At 37.0% G+C, this 21681-nt stretch overlaps 1 protein-coding gene across 8 annotated transcripts in view; it reads left to right on the top strand.

Moving 5' to 3' along the window:
• LOC111151855 (putative RNA-binding protein Luc7-like 2) overlaps positions 1 to 21681 on the top strand; it is a 63299-nt gene that overhangs the window by 28415 nt on the left and 13203 nt on the right. For 7 of the 8 annotated variants that reach the window (XM_022510072.1, XM_022510073.1, XM_022510071.1 and 4 more), the window contains 4 exons: positions 7043 to 7141; positions 10251 to 10361; positions 15622 to 15765; positions 20361 to 20537. In XM_022510072.1, the coding sequence (XP_022365780.1) occupies positions 7043 to 7141; positions 10251 to 10361; positions 15622 to 15765; positions 20361 to 20537 (531 nt within the window). Of the gene's footprint in view, positions 1 to 4904; positions 4984 to 7042; positions 7142 to 10250; positions 10362 to 15621; positions 15766 to 20360; positions 20538 to 21681 lie in introns of all 8 variants that reach the window. The other variant, XM_022510069.1, reaches the window with a different exon arrangement.

Here is a 21681-nt window from a genome sequence, read left to right as displayed (position 1 = left end):
CATAAAACACGAACATTTTCCATTATATATCATCCCCCATCCCAGACATAAAGCCTGTCAACAATTTAATGTACCTTTTTTACTTTCCTTTCTGTGTGTGTGTGTGTGTGTGTGTGTGTGTGCATGTGCAAGTTTTAACAAATGGTATTATGTTTGATTTTTTTTTTTTTTTCACTTGTCTTGGAGAAGTTTCCAAATCAGTGGTCTGTATTTTTAAAATGTGCCTACATAATATTTTGTAATATGGCTATCTCCTAAATTATTTATTCAGTGACTATTATTGTGTTAATAGTTTTTGGTTTTGGTGCACAGTCTGGCAATAAAATCTTTGCATGTGCATCTGTGTTATGTATTTGCAACTGTTATTTTAGTTTAATGTCTCCATTTTTTTCATTGAGAATATAAACTCTTTGATAGCAGGGATTATCATCTTACCCTGCTTTATAATTCACTTTAGGATCTAGCTCATTGATCTGAGTAAATATAACAAAGCAAGAATATTTGTAATTTTTGAAGTAGTTATAATGCCCACTTTCTATCACTGCTTTATTCATTAACATATTACTGCCATTAGTTTATAACTGGCAGTACACTCAGATGTGTAGGTCAACCTTTTGATTTGCTGTACTCCAATACCATATTTATTTGTTGATTTTGATGTATAATTTCTGCATGCCTCTGTTCTGTTACCTAATTTTTTTCCTCCAAAATCAAGTGGCTTTATTGATTTTTTTCCCGAGTATAAGAATACTACGACCAAATATCAGACCAGCTTCACAGCAGTGTCTGCGCATGAATCTGAAAATCTGTACATGAAAAAAATGGCATTTTATTATGTTTTTCTTTGCTATCTATTTTCTCCATTTAGTATCAAGATGATAATTTCTAATGGCTAAGTAATGCGTTGTATGACTATTCCATAATTCAGTTAAAACCCTGCGCTGTAAAACATCATTGTTAAAGTTTTGTCCATTTACCTTTGGGTACTTACTTCATTGTTTCTTCAGGTTCTTAGAAGTAGAATTCCTTAGTTAAATCATCACATTTATTTAGTAGTGATGGGTTGTATAAAACCTGGTCTTTTATGTAGGAGGGAAAAAATAAGAGAAACTGTTTTCCTCATGAAGCTCGAAGTCCAGTTTGAGGAGATAATGTTCATTTTTGAAATTTCAAAAGAACACTTAGAAAAGCACTTAACAGAATCAACTTTGTTAAACAGTAAAATGTAATACAAAATGCTAAGAGGTTGTAAGAGAAGTTTTCAGAATTAGACGACTTCACAAGGGAAATATATTTAGGATGGAGAAGACAAAAATGCAGAACTGAATTTTTCCAATTAAAAATAAACATTTTTCCCATTTACAATCTAAGAATTTAGATGTGTTTTAATTAAAATGCCATAAATAAACTTGTGGGAAGAATGTAATTATGAAATAAATTACTTACTACATTTAAAATTCAAAAACTCTCCCTTTGGCTTTCATTACAAATAGAGCCATTGTAAGTTAAATAGCCAAACATATGTATTATGTTCTGTTTGAAGCTCATTTATTTTACAAGAGAAGCAGCAGCAAGTATCTGTGCACTGAGTGTTCAAAGCACTATTGAACCGTCAGTGATAAAGTCAGGATTGATGAGGCTTTTGAGGATTGGTCCATAATTGGTCATAGTGTGGTTCTATCATGGTTCCCTTTGTGGTGGCTTTTTAATTAGATGACCGCAGTCTTGAAGAGCCTTAACACGGACACACTTACCCTTCCCTCACTTTTACATTGGCAGGTAGTTGTGTTTACTTTGGCTTGCTTGTTCTTTATTTTATTTTATTTTATTATTTTATTTTTTTTAAAGATTTATTTTTTTATTTTATTTTTTTTAAGATTCCATTTATTTATTTGACAGAGATCGCAAGTAGGCAGAGAAGGAGGCAGAGCGAGAGGAGGAAGCAGGCTCCCCGCCCAGCAGAGAGCCCGATGCGGGGCTCGATCCCAGAACCCTGGGACCATGACCCAAGCCGAAGGCAGAGGCTTTAACCCACTGAGCCACTCAGGCTCCCCATTGTTCTTTATTTTAAATATTCCCTGTGTGTATGACAGTGCCAGAGTATGTGTTTAGTTGCGATGGTATGGATAGAGAGGAAAATAGATGACTAGTATCTAGAATTCTGAAAATTTGTATATACCTACCGTCCTGCTAGATCCCCAAAGAATAAGCACTGGGGCTATTCCAGGCCAAAAGAAAAAAAAGATTATAGCTAGGCCCTTCCTCCTAGGATTTTGGTGCCTTGCAAATCTACTTTTGTAAGCTAGTCTAGACTGGAATGCTGCAGAGCTCATGGCCCAGGATAGTGTCAAGTCCAAGTGGTCTACCTTCTGGAGGAGAGTAGCATAAAATACTTAGGAAGGAAAGAAGTCCCAACAAGATTGATAATGGAGAAGTGAAGAAGACCTTCCCCTCCAGAACTCAGATCAGTTTTGTACTTGGTTGGATCTTGACCACACTTGCTTGTTAACCTCAGGGCCCACTATGCCACATGTCGTTTGTCCTTTTACCAGTTTGAGTCTTTCAACAAATATTTCTTAAACATCTTGTATACCAGGCAAACTATGTATAGATAAAACAAACAAAAAAAACCACTTTGGTCTTTGTGGAGCTCACATTCTGGTGAGGTAGTAAAAATTTCCCCCTTGTGCAAATTGCCCTCCAAGGCATACATCCACCCTCCCCCTCTAAATTTCATCCTCTTACCAAAACTCCACCCTTAACACCAGTGGTATAATTTTGAGTTGTGTCCTTTTTGGTGTTCCATTTTGTTCTTGACCCAAAGAGTTGGGTTTTTCCCTTTGGTTGGTTGTATGATGGAAGTTTAATGGTAAAGCAGAGGAAAAGCCTAGAATTCCTGCCAGTATGGGTGGGCAACAGTGATGTTTAGGTTAAACAGACAAGATTTATGCATTCCTTTTAGAGTTTTTGTTGTTGTTTTAAGATTTTATTTATTTATTTGACAGAAACACAGGAAGAGAGGAAACACAAGCAGGGGGAGTGGGAGAGGGAGAAGCAGGCTTCCCGCTGAGCAGGGAGCCCGATGATGGGGCTTGATCTTAGAGGACCCTGGGATCATGACCTGAGCCGAAGGCAGACACTTAATGACTGAGCCTCTCAGTTGCGCCCCTCCTTTTAGGTTTCTTTTTTTTTTTTTAATTTATTTTTATTTTTTTAAAGATTTTCTTTCTTTATTTGACAGAGATCACAGGTAGGCAGAGAGGCAGGCAGAAGGAGAGGAGGAAGCAGGCTCCCTGCTGAGCAGAGAGCGTGATGCAGGGTTCGGTCCCAGGACCCTGGGATCATGACCTGAGCCGAAGGCAGAGGCTTTAACCCACTGAGCCACCCAGGTGCCCTCCTTTTAGGTTTTTATTGAGAACAGATTGGAAATCTAGTTAAGCAGGGAATAAAGATAAGGGAGTTAACTGGAGGAAAGGCAGTTAGACAACTGCTTTGGGTATCTGTTATGTGTCAGAACACTCGTATAGCATGGTAAAACAGAAGGGGTGTTAGATCTAGAAATCAGTGTAACCAGATTTCCCAGTAAGTATCTGGAATAAATGTCTTTCTGGGCTTTGGTTCCTTTGTCTGTAGATTAGGAATAAAACTAGATCAGTGAGTGGTTCCTAACACTGTACATTAAAAACACCTGGGAGGCTTTTACAGCTCTGTCTTTGGAGGGTAGGCTTGGACCTATTTTCAAAAGCTTGTATCAGTATTATTACCCCGGGTCTAGGTTAAAAACCACTGTATTGGATCAGTGGCATTCCCAATTGGCATCATAACATTTTAGGAAATGAGTGTAGCTTCCCATTACCATCTCTAACTATAGAAATACATGTGTAGAGGGAGTTGTTGGAGAGAGTATTAAGATACCAATTAAGAGACACACTTGCTGGGGCAGCTGGTTGGCTTCTGTTGGTAGAGCGTGCAACTCTTGGTCATGAGGTCATGAGTTTAAACCCCACTTGGGGCATGGAGCGCGCGCGCACACACACACACACACACACACACACACACACTCTGGTGTAGCAAAGATGGTAACAATGTACTTTGCAACTCTTTCATTACTATCTTACTTTCCTGCATATTTTAGGAGCATTACATTTTAACTTCTTAAAAATGTTGCTTAATAAGCAGTTTTGAATTTTTACACATCAATAGCAAGTTTCAGTTGCTGCTTAATATCACTGGAAGACTTAATTAATCCATAGACTCATGAGAGGAAGGAGTGGGGCCTGGAAGAATCTCAGCATACTCAGCAGCAGTGATACATGAGAGCCATTAGTAGGATGATAACTTACAATACTGGTGTATATTCCTTACTATTCCCAAAGGATAACTTTGAAGACATTGTCTATATTCCCGCATTCATTCTTTTATGTAATTAGTAACCCAGGTAATAGAGTTTAACGGAAAAGCCTTTTTTTTTTTTTTTTTTTTTTTTAGATAATCATAAAATGTCAGAGTTGGAAAGAGGAAGCTACTTTAGCAGTTCAGTTCTTTGCTCAGTGTCTTAGAAAAATGGTTGTCTAAACTGTACTGGGATCTTCCAGTTATCTGGGAATTCACTGACTCTTCAGGAAGTGTATTCTGTCTTTGGAAAGCTTTGATCATTAGAAAGTTGGTGGGGGTTTTTTGTTTATGTTTATAATTTGAGAGAAAGTTAAAATCCGACTCCGAAGTCCCTTGGAGCAATATTAAGATCTATTTCTGCTTCATGTTGAAAAGTTCTTTAGTTGATTGGGGTCTAGGTTCACATTTTGATTTTTCTTGGCTAATTGCATCTGTCCTCCGGCTTTTTTTATATAGCTTGGTTTTGAAACACTTGGTCTAACTTATTTATATCCCTTTGAAATGTGTAGCACACAGAATGTATCTTTTGGAAGAGAGGTGTTTGCCAGCCTTCAGCAAGAGATTCTTACTTTGTTCATACTATGTCCTGTAAGTTAATTTATCTCAATCTTGCCACATTATAACTCTTATTCTTGACTAGTGTTTTCAAATTTGTCTTAATTTTCTGCTCATAGCTATTTGTAAATTTGTCTTCTTATATATAAGACTTCTTATTTTTGAGAAATTTTACCTGATCTATCAATTCTTTTGAATCTTAAAAATTTTTTTGAAGTTTATTTTTATTTTTTTATCTTATTTATTTATTTTTTTAAAAAGATTTTTATTTAATTATTTGACAGACAGAGATCACAAGTAGGCAGAGAGGCAGGCAAAGAGAGGAGGAAGCAGGCTCCCTGCGGAGCAGAGAGCCCGATGTGGGCCTTGATCCCCGGACCCTGGGATCATGACCCGAGCTGAAGGCAGAGTCTTTAACCCACTGAGCCACCCAGGCGCCCCATTGAAGTTTATTTATTTTTAAGTAATCTCTACATATAACTTGGGTCTCAAACTCATAACCCCGAAATCAAGAGTCACATGCTCTTCCAAGTAAGCTAACCAGGTGCCCCAATTCTTTTGAATCTTAGTCCAGTGAATTCACTTTTTTTTTTGGTTGGGATATTGTACAAAATAGACTTTCATATCCTTTGTTGTATCTAGGTTGTTGGCCAAAAAGTTAAGACAGAGTCATTTCTAGGTACTTACATAACAAAGCTTAAGGCCCAGACCAATGTGCCAGTGATTGTCCTATTCTGTTTTTTGCTGCTAGAAACATCCCTCTGCTTGACACTGGCTTTTTTTTTTTTTTTTTTTTTTTTAAGAGTAAATCTTCTATAAAACCTCAAGGATTCTTTTAGCTTTTCCTAAGGTTAGTTTGCTTCCTCACACATTTTAAATCCAGTTTAAATGTATCCTCTTCAGAAAGACCTCCTCTGATCTCTAAGCAGCCTCCCATCATAATGGGAGGGTTACTGTTTTATTAAACCTCTTAACTGTATTCAGAGACACAATTATGGTTAATTACTTATTTCCCCTCTTCTAAATGTCAACTCCATGAGGTCAGAGACTGTATGTATCTGTGTCAGTTAGCTCTGTGTCCCTACCACATGGCACAAATGGGTACACAGTTAACTGAAGGAATGACTTTACTACTATAATGTTTGTTGTACTTTATGCATAGTTTGTATAACAAAACCAAAGGCCATATTTACTATACCTTTTCAAATTATTGTATTCTCTTTACCAACCTTTGAGTAATTCTGAGACATTCTATTTGATAGGATAGCATACTTGCAGTTAGAAAATCTGTTTTACTTGGATCTCCATTAATCACATCTGTAAATATCTTTGCATCCAGCCCAATTTTTTCCCCTCAATTTTCCTCTTAAAGGATTTCCTGAAATATCTTATCAGTTGCCCAGATAATGTAAAAATGGGTGGATTTTTAGGAATTTTGGTCTCAGGAGAAAACCTAATTTGGTAAATAATGTCTAAATGGAATTCTAAGTAGGAGGATGCTAGGTTCAATGGGAGTATGTTTTATATCCCTGATACATGCTTGTAAATAGGATTTTAGTTTTTTGTGAAGTTATATTGGGTGTTAATAAATTTCTTTTTGCTAGTTCACCTAGAGTCTTATCTGGAATCCTTATCAAGTTTAGTGGCCTAATGTTTGTGAACTCCATCTTTATTTGAAAATCAGAATGTTCAAAGAATATTGATATAATTCAGAAATTTGATTTACATATTCTTTTAATTTTAAACTAATGTTATCTTTTCTGTGTTAATAGGTTAAATTTGATTTGATAAAGATTTGAAATTTGATTTGATAAAGAAGCCGGAAGCTTTTTCAGATTTTTACAGTTTTTCTTGTCTCTCTGTTCTTAAGTACGAAAGTAATCACTGTTGCCATCTGTTGATAGACAGAATTGATGTGGATTTTTTTTCTGACATCAGCTTTTATGCTTGTCTATGAAATTTTGTAATTTGAAAGTCCATAAATAAGCATCTGTAAGACTTAATATGTATTTTGAAGAGAACTGTGGTGGTTAATGAAGTTTTGAAAAATGTGTTTACTGTTTCAATAATATGTCTTTTTTCCACCCCCCAGAGAATGGATCTTGGAGAATGTCTGAAAGTTCATGACCTGGCTTTAAGAGCAGATTATGAAATTGCGTCCAAAGAACAAGATTTTTTCTTTGAACTTGATGTATGTAATTTTTCTTTAATGGGTTAGATTATTTTTTTGTAGTAAGTGTTTTGAGTATGGATTAATATCTCTAAAGGAAAAGGCTCTTAGCAAGTTATCTTCTTTGTGTTTATTTGAAGGTCAGTACTAAAGTAAGATCGTGAATTTTCTTGACTAACAATATTTTTTTTTAAAGATTTGATTTGATTGATTGATTGATTGATTTGACAGACAAAGATCATAAGCAGGCAGAGAGAGAAGGAGGGGAAGAAGGCTCCCTGCTGAACAGAGAGCCTGATGCGAGGCTCGATCCCAGGACCCTGGGATCATGACCTGAGCTGAAGGCAGAGGCTTTAACCCACTGAGCCACCCAGGCACCCCTTGACTAACAATATTTTTTTAAAAATATAAGGTGAAACTGGGTAGTTTAAGAAAATGTGTAAAAATCCTTGCAGTACATATAATCTTTTGAAAAACTGTTCCAGTAAAGTTGTGATGATTAAGGAAACCTCAATTTAAGCACATGTAAACAACAAATTTCTAATGTATTTTAGGCCCTTTAATAATCTACAGAACTTTTACATTCATTTTTGTTTGTATCTATGAATATATATAGAGGGAGAGAGGATATTGAGTACAGTGTTTTTTATGTAAAACTGATAGGAGAAATATTAAAAGGTACCATTTACATACCTTAAAGGCCCAAGATCTGATTTATTTATACAAACAGAATCATTCATTATAAAAATAGGGAAACTTTTTTTTATATTTATATAAAACTTACCAATTAGTATTACATGAAAGATACTAATGAGCACACATCTTATGATACTTTTTACAGTAAGGTGTAATAGGTATATTACTTGGTTTGGAAGGTAAAGCAGTCAAGAGGCACCTCCATCTACTTCTCTCCTAAGAATTTCTGCTAATAGAAATGAAAATTAGGACTGCCTGGGTGGCTTAGTCAGTTAAGTGTCCTACTTGGTTTCGGCTCAGATCATGATCTCAGGGTTGTGAGATCAAATCCTGCATTGGGTTCCATGCTGGTTGTGGAGCCTGCTTAAGATTCTCTCTCCCTCTCATTCTCTCCCTGCCCATGTGCATTCTCTCTCTCTGTCAAACAAAACAAAACAAAAAAACAGTATCATCTATGTAAACATAATTTAATATGGGACTGGAACAGTTGGGGGCGACATCTTAAATCAACTAGATTTTGATTTAATCTGGGCATAAAGCAGAAACCATCACTTAGATATAGGGATATGGATAATTAGGTCATTTTCCATATTTAACTGTTTTTCTTTTAGTGGTTGTGGGCCTTGCAGAATGTTTTAATAGTTGTCTCATATATCAGTGCTTTAAAAATTTCTAATGGGTTAATTCAAAAGGGTCTTCCTTGTTCTGAGGTGTTGAGAGTCTCTCATGGTTTCTCCTGGTATTTTTTTTTTTTTTTTAAGATTTTATTTATTTATTTGACAGACAGAGATCACAAGTAGGCAGAGAGGCAGACAGAGAGAGAGGAGGAAGCAGGCTCCCTGCTGAGCAGAGAGCCCGATGCGGGGCTAGATCCCAGGACTCTGGGATCATGACCCGAGCAGAAGGCAGAGGCTTTAACCCACTGAGCCACCCAGGCGCCCCATCTCCTGGTATTTTTTACGACTTCATTTTATACACTTAGATCTTTGAAAGAAGTTAAATTTATGCTGGTCTAAGGAATTGAGGTACAGATTTAGCTTTATTTTTCCAGATAGCTACTTAGTTGACCTAACAGTACTGATGAGTACATCTTTTTCCTCTGACTGCTTTCAGATCCCCCTTTAATCTTCCCATAAGTAAATTTAAATAGACCTATCTTGTGAATTTAAAGGTGAATTTTAAATTAAAAGAGCTAAATAGCTTTTTTTTTTTTAAGATTTTTATTTATTTGAGAGAGCCCACACACACATGAGCAGGGTGGGTGGGGAGGGGCGGCGGGGGGTGCTGGTTGTGGAGAAGCAGACTTCCTGCTGAGCAGGGAACCTGACATGGGGCTCCATCTCAGGACTCAAGGATAATGACCTGAGCGACAGGCAGACGCTTAACCAACTGAGCCACCCATTTGTCCCTAAATACCTGTTTCTTTATCATTACAGATAAGAGCTTTTAAATGAACCTGTTGCTTTTTACTTCCAAGAAATTCCTAGAATCTGCTATGTGCTGAGATTTTATTTTTAATTAAACATTTGTATTTTAAATTAGTTCTCTTTCTGTACAGTAAGATATGAAAGTCCAAATTGCTTGACTTAGGAATAAACCTTAAAAGTTTACTTTTAAATAAATTACTATTTTTTTATAGACATGCTAACATATGCCTGACAAATGTTTTTAATACATTTATTGAATTGGATTTTTACAATGTAGATGTTGCTAAAATTCTCACTGGTTTATTCTTTGAAAAGAAAGCAAGTTTTCCTGATTGTAACATTTTCATTTTGGAAAATCTGAGAAGCATGGAAAAACTAATTATTGAAAATTTTGCATGTACTCAAGAAGAATTGCTAAAATTTATTGGCTAAAGATCAAAATTTCTACATTATGTAGGTATTTAGGGTATTTACAACTATTAACCATAAAAATAACACTGTGAGGAACATCTTTGAATATTAAGCCTCCTGTATATCTGATTACTTTCTTAAAAGGTATTTCTGGAAGCAAAATTACTAAGTCAGGAGACATTTTTAAGTCTTTTGATACCAGTTACCACATTGTCTTTTTAAACACTGCACTGACTCTAGCAGAGTATGAGAGTGGTAGTTTCCTTACAGTTTCACTTTACTGGGAACTGTTTATGTTTACTCTGCTAATTTAATAGGTGATGAAGTTGTATTTTTGATTCATAATTGAACCTGCTTTTGTTTTTTTACTACCCTATTAGCACTTCAAAAAATAAAGTATGGGGTCCCTGGGTGGCTCTGTTGGTTAAGTGTCTGACTCTTGATCTCAGGGTTGTGAGTTCAGGCCTTGCTTTGGGCTCCATGCTGGGTTTGGAGCCTCCTTTTAAAAAATAAGAAAATTATGTATAATTTTTGAGTAAAGATACTCCTCAATAAAGTTGATTTTTCTGGCAGTAATTTTATTTTAAATTTTGCAGGCTATGGATCATCTTCAGTCATTCATTGCAGATTGTGATAGAAGAACAGAAGTGGCTAAGAAAAGATTAGCAGAAACTCAAGAAGAGATCAGTGCTGAAGTGGCAGCAAAGGTAAGAATTTCGGTTATTTCATTAGTACTACAAAATACTGTTTCAACTCTCTAATTCTAACTTTTTTTTTTTGAGATTTTTATTTATTTATTTGACAGGGAGAGAGAGATCACAAGTAGGCTGAGAGATACGCAGAGAGAGAGGAGGAAGCAGGCTCTCTGCTGAGCAGAGAGCCCTGTGCAGGGCTCGATCCCAGGACCCTGAGATCATGATCTGAGCTGAAGGCAGAGGCTTAACCCACTGAACCACCCAGGCGCCCCTAATTCTAACTTTTTATTTTGAAATAATTACATCCACAGATTGCAAAGACATATGTAGGGAATTCTCTGAGCTCTTCCTCTAGCCTCCCTTAATGTTCACATTTTATATGGCTACAGTACACAAGGAATGGATACTGGTCCAATTGTGACATTTTACTCAGATTTTTTTTTTTTTTTAAGATTTTATTTATTTATTTGACAGACAGAGATCACAAGTAGGCAGAGAGGCAGGCAGAGAGAGGAGGAAGCAGGCTCCCTGCCAAGCAGAGACCCCAGTGTGGGGCTTGATCCCAGGAGCCTGGGATCATGACCTGAGCCGAAGGCAGAGACTTTAACCCACTGAGCCATCCAGGCGCCCCATTTTACTCAGATTTTACCAGTTGTGTGTGCACTTGTGTATGTGTATATATAGCTCGGTGCAGTTTTATCACACTTGTAAGTAACTTGGGTAGTTACCACCATAGTTAAGTTACTTCACTATAACATCACGATGAGAGTCCCTCATGTTACCTTTCTAGAGCCACATCTATTTCCCCTTTCCCCTGTCTTCTGGAAACCACTAATGTATTCTCTGGCTCTATAATTATGTTATTTTACTGAATATTACATAAATGGAATCAGGTAACCTTTTGAGATGGTTCTTTTCACTCAGCACAGGTTCCTTGATTCATATAAGTTGCTATGTGTATCAGTTCATTCCTTTTTGAGTAATATTTCATGGTACGGCTATACCACAGTTTAACCACACATTGAAAGATGTTTAGGTTGTTTGCACTTTCTGGTTAACACCAGTAAAACTGCAATAAATATTTCATTTCTTCGGGATTAAAAAAAAAGGAAGGCAATTTTGGGTCATGTGGTCATATTATAAGTCCATTTTTAGTTTTGAAAGCAGGTGTCAAACTTTTTTCTAGAGTGGCTGTACCAGTTTATAATTCTTTTTTTTTTTTTTTTAAAGATTTTATTTATTTATTTGAGAGAAAGAGAGAATGAGAGAGAGAAAGCACATGAGAGGAGAGAGGTCAGCAGCAGAAGCAGACTCCCTGCCGAGCAGGGAGCCCGATGTGGGACTCGATCCCAGGACTCCAGGATCATGACCTGAGCTGAAGGCAGTTGCTTAACCAACTGAGTCACCCAGGCACCCCCAGTTTGTAATTCTACCAGCAATGTGTTAGTGATTTGGTTTCTTCACATCTATGCCAGCATTTGGTTTTCATTTTCATTTTAGCCATTCTTTTTTTTTTTTTTTTTTTTTTTAATTTTATTTATTTATTTTTTTAATTTTATTTTTTATAAACATATATTTTTATCCCCAGGGGTACAGGTCTGTGAATCGCCAGGTTTACACACTTCACAGCACTCACCATAGCACATACCCTCCCCAATGTCCATAACCCCACCCTCCCTCTCCCAACCCCCCTCCCCCCATCAACCCTCAGTTTGTTTTGTGAGATTAAGAGTCACTTATGGTTTGTCTCCTTCCCAATCCCATCTTGTTTCATTTACTCTTCTCCTACCCCCTTAACCCCCCATGTTGCATTTCCTCTCCCTCATATCAGGGAGATCATATGATAGTTGTCTTTCTCCGATTGACTTATTTCGCTAAGCATGATACCCTCTAGTTCCATCCACGTCGTCGCAAATGGCAAGATTTCATTTCTTTTGATGGCTGCATAGTATTCCATTGTGTATCTATACCACATCTTCTTTATCCATTCATCTGTTGATGGACATGTAGGTTCTTTCCATAGTTTGGCTATTGTAGACATTGCTGCTATAAACATTCGGGTGCACGTGCCCCTTCGGATCACTACATTTGTATCTTTAGGGTAAATACCCAGCAGTGCAATTGCTGGGTCATAGGGTAGAAGATCAACAAGAAACCCAGCCAGGACTAAGTTCACCTACCAAGGAGTGCAGTTTCAATACCAAGGAGAGCAGCAGAATTCCAGAGGAGGAGAAAGCAAAGCACGGAACTCATGGCTTTCTCCCCATGATTCTTTAGCCTTGCAGTTAATTTAATTTTTTTTTCTTTTTCAATTTTTTTTTCTCTTCTTTTAAATTTTTTTTAACTTTTACCCTTTTCTTTTTTAACATTTTAGCCATTCTTAAAGGTGTGCAGTGATATTTCTTGGTTTTAGTTTGCATTTCCTGAATGCCTTATGATGCTGAACATTTTTTTGATGTGTTTATTTGGCATTTATGTACCTCTTTAGTGAAATGTCTGTCTTAAACCCATTCTCCAGATGGAGTAAATTTTTTTTAATGTTGATTTTTTAGTGTTCTTTAGGGAGGGTATGTTTTACCCTCCATTTTTAAAAAGTATTTCATCATGGGAACATATGGTGGCCCAAGTAGGTTAAGCATCCAAGTGTTGATCGCTCAGCTCAGGTCTTGATCTCAGGGTCATGAGTTCAAGCCCCGTGTTGTGCTCCTTGCTGGGTGTGGAGCCTACTTAAGGAAAAAAAAATTTTTTTTTTTATGTGAACTTAAACACAAAAAGGGGAAACAGGGGTGCCTGACAGGCTCAGTTGGTAGAGCATGCAACTCTTGATCTCTGGGTTGTGAGTTTGAGCCCCATGTTGGGTGTGGAGATTACTTAAATAAATAAATAAAGTTTAAAAAGACAAACAGAAAACTGGAAAGAAAAGTACAATAAATCCCAATGGATTCATAGTTTTTTGCTCTTGTTTCATTGTTCTATTTATTTATTTAAAAATTTTACTTATTTGAGTGAGAGAAATGGAGCAGGGGAAGACGCTGAGGGAGAAGGAGAAGGAGACTCCTCACTGAGCAGGAAGCCCAACATGGGGCTCAATCCCAGAACCCTGGAATCATGATCTGGGCTGAAGGCAGATGCTTAACCAACTGAGCCACCCAGGTGTCCCTGTTTCATTATTTTAAAAGCAAATTCCAGATGTCACATCATTTCACCTCTAAAGCATAACCATAATAAATCACATCCATAAAGTTAATAATTTTTTAACATTATTTAATATCCTGAATGTGTTCATTTTTCCTATATAGAGTTGGTTTGTTCTAATCAGAATCTAAAGTCCATTTATTGCATTTTGTTGATTTGATGACTTTTAACTACTTTGAAATATGTTGTGCTGTTCAATATAGTTTTTACATTTTTTAAAAAAGATTTTATTTATTTATTTGACAGAGATCACAAGTAGGCAGAGAGGCAGGCAGAGAGAGATAGGAGAAAGCAGGCTCCCTGCAGAGCAGAGAGCCCCATGTGGGGCTCGATCCCAGGACCCTGGGATCATGACCTGAGCTGAAGGCAGAGGCTTTAACCCACTGAGCCACCCAGGTGCCCCACTACTGTCGTATTAACTAAAGCCAGTTACATGGCCAAATTCAGAATCAGAATATGATGGTACTAATTATATAGCAAAGAGATGGATACAGGGAAAGGTGAAGAGTTTAGGGCATAACACACAATCATTCCATGACAGATCCTGAAAAAACAAATTAGCATTTTGCTACAGAGTTAAAATGAGGGGCACCTGGGTGGCTCAGTGGGTTAAAGCCTCTGCCTTCGGCTCCGGTCGTGATCTCAGGGTCCTGGGATCGAGCCCCGCATCGGGCTCTCTTGTCGGCGGGGAGCCTGCTTCCTCCTCCCTCTCTCTCTCTCTGCCTGACTCTCTGCCTACTTGTGATCTTGGTCTGTCAAATAAATAAAATTATTAAAAAAAAAAAAAAGAGTTACAATGATAATAGAATTGAAAATTTCTTTAAGGGTGAGTTTGGAATGAAGGACATTTAAGAAGTAAAGATTATTGGCATACTGGTTTGTTGGGACTGGATGTCCATATCAAATTAAAATCTTTGGTAATATAATTGGCTACACAGCCTGAATACTTACTTTCTGGCTGATCAAAAGACTGTATAGGTATCATATGCCATTAAAACAATAGGAATGAACTATGTTCTTAGGATGATGGTGATGAAGAGGAGGAGGAGGACACAGATTCCAAGGCAAGAATTAATCCCAGAGAAAAGACATGAACTAAGGCTAGGGAAGACAGAGTGTTATGGTAGAATACTGAAAATCAGTAATGTGCTCTGCAGTGTATATGCAAGGCACATTTTCTCATTTCTCACACCTTTATGAGATTGGCATTATTCCCACTTCTCTGATGAAGTGGATTCAGGTTGAGTAATGTGGTCAAAATTACATAATTGGTAATTGTTTGGCAATAAGCCAGACCTGTTGGACTTTAAAGTCATGTATTTATCTTAAAGAGTATCTACCAGTTCATTCCTGTAACTCCTGTTTGAGCCTATGCTGTTTGTTGGGCATGGGAAATACAAAGATTGGAAATACAAATAATTGTGTTTAAGGTGGTATGATATATATATAAAAGTATATATATATATATACACAAGTATGTACATAAGAGTGTCATTAAAGATAAAAAGATGGCGCAAAGGAAGGTTTGGGTCTCTGCTTATGTTTAAGTGGGGGTGAAATGTGGTGACTGATCAAGAATGTTTCACAGAATAGTTGAATCATGTTGAATGAATAGGCATTCATGAGTTCAGACAGGGAGGTAAGGGACAATGTCCGAGGAAGAGGGATGACATCCCTCTGCAAAGTCACAGAGGCAGAAAACAAGAGTAAATATGGGAAACTAGCTATAACTATAGATTGTGTTGTGAAGTGGGGGAACAACAAGAGATGCTTTGCAAAGGTAGATAGGGGCAGATAGCGGAAGAAACAGTATTTTATGCTTGGAATACATTGCCAATGCAGAGGTTGTAAAGTAATAGTTAAATTGAGGTCAGTTGTATTTCCTGACCTCCCTGTAATGAGAGGGCAGGTAGGTTTAAACACCCTCATATCCCACCAGTTCATTTATGATATGCTCAGAAGGCATTATTTATCCTCATATTGCCTTGAGTCTTTCCTGAGCATTTATGAAATATTTTGAACTCTGATAATTTATTCTGCTTTTTTTTTCATGATCTTCTTTTCTGTTTCTTTCTAGGCAGAACGTGTTCACGAGTTAAATGAAGAAATTGGTAAGTTGTTGGCCAAGGTGGAACAACTAGGAGCTGAAGGAAATGTGGAAGAATCTCAGAAAGTAATGGATGAAGTTGAGAAAGCTCGGGCAAAGAAAAGAGAAGCGGAGGTAATACAATTTTTAATGGTAATATGTTCAGTCTTACTGTCAAAACATACTTGATTGGAAGTTATTGAAAATTTATTGCTAGTACAGGAAATTTAAACTAATTATAAAATTTAATTAGTCCATCCCATAGTAATGGATTATGTATCAAAGTTGGGGGATTTTTGGTTTTACTTTAGAGGCTTTGATCTGTTGAAGTTTTTAACTAGAAAATGAAATTAACTAGACTAGCTAGTCATACACAGCAGTCACATACAGAATGCATTTATGCATTTCCTATGATATCCTCCCTCCCTTGACTTTACCATCATGCAACCATAGCATTCTCTCTTCACTTCACATCTCAGTACAGTTCTGCTAGTACTTTGGGAGCCTTCTCTCATTCTTTCTCTGTAGTAGCACAAGTCAAAAGCTAATATCCTACACACAAAATTCTATTTTGTTTGGCCCACCTCGTGTGTCTTAAAAAATTGGATGCCTTCAGATGGGGTTGTATTCTCCCATTTTGCCATAGTCTCCATTGCTCTTAACTATATCACACCTCTGTTTAATTTGTTCTTATTCTGCCCTCTTTTAAAATGGAAGCCTAGATAATTGATTTTAGCCCATTAGATGCTACAGATTTTCTTCTGGCACAATTGTAGCTGGATCCCACAGAATTCCATATTTTGTTTTTATTTTCATTCAGTTCAGATATTTTCTAATATTCTTTGTGATTTCTTCTTTGATCTATGGGTTACTTAGGAGCGTGTTTTTATATATTTGGTGTTTTTTCCAAATAGTTTTCTGATCTTAATTTACTTCTGTTGCAGTGGGAGAACATTTGTGTGATTTTAGGTCTCTCAGATATTATCAGTACTTGATTTGTGCCCTGCATGTGGTCTTGGTGAAATGTCTGTCTTAAACCCATTCTCCAGATGGACTACTCTTTTTTTTTTTTTTAAACATTGATTTGGAATGATGGAATGGTCCATCTGCATTTGAAAAGAATGATACTCTGCCTTATTAAGTGGAGTGTTCATAAATGTTAATTGAGTCAAGATAGTTGATTGATTAATCAAGTCCTCCATATCAGATAGATTTTCTGTTCTATTTACTGAGAGGAGTATTAAAGTCTCCATCTCTAATTGTGGTAGACTTAAATCCAGTGTACTGGTAATTATGTTAAATATAAATGGTCTAAACATTCCAATTAAAAGGCAGAGATTGAGAGACTGGATTTTTTTTTTTTTTTTTAATGCAAGACTTAGGGCACCTGGGTGACTCAGTTTGTTAAGCACCTTCTGCTTAGGTCTTAAAAAAAATAAAAGAAAGACTTTACTATATGCCAGGTACAAGAAATCTACTTTAGGGGCACCTGGGTGGCTCAGTGGGTTAAACCTCTGCCTTTGGCTCGGGTCATAATCTCAGGGTCCTGGGATCGAGCCCCGCATCAGGTTCTCTGCTCAGTTTCTCTTTCTGCTCAGTTTCTCCCTCTCTCTTTGCCTGCCTTTCTGCCTACTTGAGATCTCTAATTAAAAAAAAGAAATCTACTTTAAATACAAAGACGGATCAGAGGTAATAGGATAGAAGAAGATACACCATTTAGCCATTCTTGTTAATTTTATTTAAGTCTTAATACTTAGGATTTCTTTTTTTTTTTTTTTAATTCATTTTATTTTATTTATTTATCTGACAGATAGAGATCACAAGTAGGCAGAGAGGCAGGCAGAGAGAGAGAGGAAAGCAGTCTCCCTGCCAAGCAGAGAGCCTGATGCGGGGCTTGATCCCAGGACCCTGGGATCACGACCTGAGCCGAAGGCAGAGGCTTTAACCCACTGAGCCACCCAGGCTCCCCTACTTAGGATTTCTTTAAATGTAATTAGTATCATTCCAGAAAGTAAACACTATTAATTTTATTATTTTTAAAAATTTTTTAAGACTTTGTTAGAGAGAGCACTAGAGAGAGAGAGCAAGCATGAGTAGGGGGGAGAAGGAGTAGTAGGCTCCCTACTCAGTAAGGAACCCAACGTGGAGCTTGGTCCTGGGATCATGACCTGAGCCAAAGGCAGACACCTAATTGTCTGAGCCAGCCCCGTGCCCCTAAACCCTATGAATTTTAAAATGCAGAGTATTTTATAACTCGTTTCCCCAAAAGACTCAAGTAATGAACCTTAGTAAGCATTATTACTTGCATATTTTGCAGTTTTCATGAAGTTTCATATATATGTATTTGAAGATTTTCTAGTAGCACACAGTGTCTTAACATCTTTAGCCTGTTATATTTTATTATCAGTTGATTTTTAAGACAGTGCACTAAAAAATTTACTTGCTTATTGTAGATTATGTTCAGGTGCACATGATAAAAACTTAAATGGCTTAACCAAAAAAGGGTTTTCTTTTTTTTATTTATTAAGTAATCGTCATTAGGGAGTCTGGGGCTGGTACAGCAGCTCTGTAATTCCATCAAGTACACAGACTATTTCTGCCATCCTTACTGCATGGATTCATCTTTATACTTACCAGTTTGTGTTGGCAGTAGAGCTACCATGCCTAAAGGGTTTTCTCTATACGTAACTAGAAAAAGGAAGAGTAACAAGGCACTAAAATTGAGTTGACTTGCCTCCTAGTGTCATACATTTGTTTTCCTTTTCCCTTTTTTGTGTGTTTTTATTTGAGAGCGAGCTCAGGAGAGAGCATGAGATGGGGGTGTTGGGGGACAAAGGTAGTGGGAGAACCAGAAGCAGATTCCCCATTGAGCAGGGAGCCAGTTTGGCTGATCCCAGGACACTGGGTTCATGACCAGAGTCTAAAGGCAGATGCTTAACCCACTGAGCCACCCAGACACCTCTGGTTTTCTTTTTTAAAAACTTTTTTTTGAAGTATCTTCAGAAAAATTTAAGGAATAGAATAAAGAATTCCCCTGTATCCTTCACCCAGCCTTTAAGTGTTAACATTTTACCATATTTGCTTTGTCTTTCTCCTCATGTGTGTGTGTTTGTGTGTGTGTGTATTTGAACTGTTTGACATTAAGTTATGGATAAGATGCCTCTTTATCCCCAAATACTCCCATGTGTGTTTTCTAAAGACAAGGATATTATATAACCGCAATAGAATGATCTGAATCAGAAATTAACAGTGATACAATACTGTTAAGAATCTGAAGTCTTTATGAAGATTTTCCCAATTGCCACAATAATGTCATTTTTATTAAAAAATTTTTGTTACTTGTTTAGGGTCCAGTTCAGGATCATGTACTGCATTTAGTTGTTAATGTCGTCCTAGGGTCCTTTAATCTGGAACTTCAGTCTTTGACATGATCTTGACAGTTTTGAAAAGTATAGGCTTCATTTTATAAAATTTCCTTCAGTTTCTGTTTGTCTAATTTTTCTTCCTGGTTAGATTTTTTTTTTTTTTTTTTTAAGATTTTATTTATTCATTTGACAGACAGAGATCACAGGTAGGCAGAGAGAGAGAGAGAGAGGAGGAAGCAGTCTCCCTTGCAAGGAGAGAGCCTGATGCGGGGCTCGATCCCAGGACCCTGAGATCATGATCTGAGCCGCAGGCAGAGGCCCAACCCACTGAGCCACCCAGGTGCCCCCTTGGTTAGATTTTTGACAGTACCGTTTAAGTAATGTCATATCTCATTAGAAGGCACATGTTAGTGATTTGTCCCATTTCTGATGATTGGCCTATTTTTCTACTATGCAGTTAGAGTGCTTTCTTTTTGTAATTAGTAAGTATCTTGATATTGACATTTTTGAAACTGTAAATACTGTTTCCCATCACTTTCTGATCTATAGGTGATAGCAGCCATTGGTGATTTTTTAATTTCAGTCTGTTGACTCCCTTTGAAAGGACTTTCTATAGATTCCATCCAGCAATGTCCACTTGAATATCTCCTTAGCCAAAGGTCTGTGGAGGCTTGGGAATGTAATATCTTTTAGCTGGACGTACTGCTGGCCTCAAACAAAAGGAGTACAGTGAATACACAAACCCACCAATACTTGTTATTTCATTAATGAACTTAAAATCGTTTTGTGTAAGACATCTTTCTCTCATTAAGGCACCTTTCATTGCTTGTCTTACAGAACTATTCCTCTCAGTAGAAAGAAAGTCTTATCATTTATATGCCCTGTCCATATTTTCAAAGGAGGAGAAAATGATCTGTGGGAGAGAAGGCACTAGAAGGAAACTAACAGTATCAAAGACATGCATTCTTTCTTTCTCTGCCAGTGTGGGTGACTTCTTCCTTGGTCCTTCACTGATAACACAGTTTCAGGGTTGATGCATCTCATTTTTAACAAAAATTGTAGAAAACAAAGCCTTGTAGAACTGAGAAAATTTTTTCCAGAAGTCATAGTCTGTGGTAAAAGTCAGAATTCATGGTAGAATTCTTATAGTAGTTCTTGGCAAAATGCAGTTGTGTCTTAGATCTTTTACCTCTAGTGGAAGAGGTCCTAAGGACAGAGGATGAGGAGTCCCATCATTTTTGTGACAAAAATAGCCGTACTTTAATTATTCATTAGAAAACATTTTTTAATACAAACATAATGTATTTTGTGTAGCGGTATGGCTCAGAGATTTATATGAACATTGTTTTTCTCACTTTTATTTAGGAAGTTTATCGGAATTCTATGCCAGCTTCCAGTTTCCAACAGCAGAAACTTCGAGTCTGTGAAGTCTGCTCTGCCTATTTAGGTCTTCATGATAATGATAGACGACTGGCTGATCATTTTGGGGGTAAACTGCACCTGGGATTTATTGAAATAAGAGAGAAGCTTGAAGAATTAAAGGTACATTGGTAAATTAATATCATGTGCTCTAATTTAACCACCCATTGTTTTGATGTATATTGGTTATCTTTTTGTATAATGTTCTTGACTATGATTCTGCTAACAATTCATACTGAATAGTATAGGATTATAAATGGAGATAATAACTGGTTTAATGGGTGATGTTTGAGAAACAGACTTTTAAATAATGTCCCCCTTATTCTGGGAGGCAGTATTTTGTGTTGAATATGTATGACATTAAATTAGGAGTCTTAAAAACTGGGTTCTTCATTCTTAAAAACTAATTCTTTCTGGGGTGCTTAGGTGGCTAAGTCATTAATCATCTGCCTTCGGCTCGGCTCATGATCCTGGGGTACTGGGATTGAGCCCTGTGCCAGGCTCCCTGCTTCTCCCTCTCCCATTCCCCCTGCTTGTGTTCCCTCTCTAGCTGTCTCTCCCTCTGTCAAATAAATAAATAGAATCTTTAAAAAAGAATAATAATAAAAACTGGGCGCCTGGGTGGCTCAGTTGGTTAAGTGACTGCCTTGGGCTCAGGTCATGATCCCAGAGTCCCAGGATCAAGTCCCACATTGGGATCCCAGCTCTATGGGGAGTCTGCTACTCCCTCTGACCTTCTCTCCTCTCATGCTCTCTCTCTCTCTCTCTCTCTCTCTCAAATAAGTAAATAAAATCTTAAAAAAAAAATTCTTTCATATAAATATCCCCCAAATTTTTATTTTCTTTGAATTAAATTAACGATATTAGTATAATATTATTTTAAAGGAATATTGAGAAAATGAAACTATTAAAGTATTTTGCAGTTCTTCACTAAATAGCAAGCTTGTATGTAGATTTCTAGTTCTACTTTCTCTTGCTCCCATCTCAGAAAGGAATTAGAATGAAACCTATCTTTAAAAAAAAGCCACATATGTGGCTATTATAAGAAAGGCAATACAGTTCTTACTGTATCATGTGCTGAATTCTTTTGAGAAGATAAGGAAACAGCATAGGGTATTTCTAAAGATGTAAACAGAATTAGTAAATGGATATAATTAGTTCCTTTCCAACAGTCTGATGTGGCTAATTTTTTTTAAAAATTGTGGCACTGTAGCATTTTGTTGTGAATGAAAGAATGGCTCAGTGATGGCAAACACTAGGTAGTGAC

The sequence above is a fragment of the Enhydra lutris genome, unplaced genomic scaffold (genome assembly GCF_002288905.1).
Source record: "Enhydra lutris kenyoni isolate GAN:26980312 unplaced genomic scaffold, ASM228890v2 scaffoldscaffold27, whole genome shotgun sequence".
Taxonomy (NCBI): domain Eukaryota; kingdom Metazoa; phylum Chordata; class Mammalia; order Carnivora; family Mustelidae; genus Enhydra; species Enhydra lutris.
Note: the sequence above shows the minus strand (reverse complement) of the source record. Positions and strands in the feature narration are given on the sequence as shown.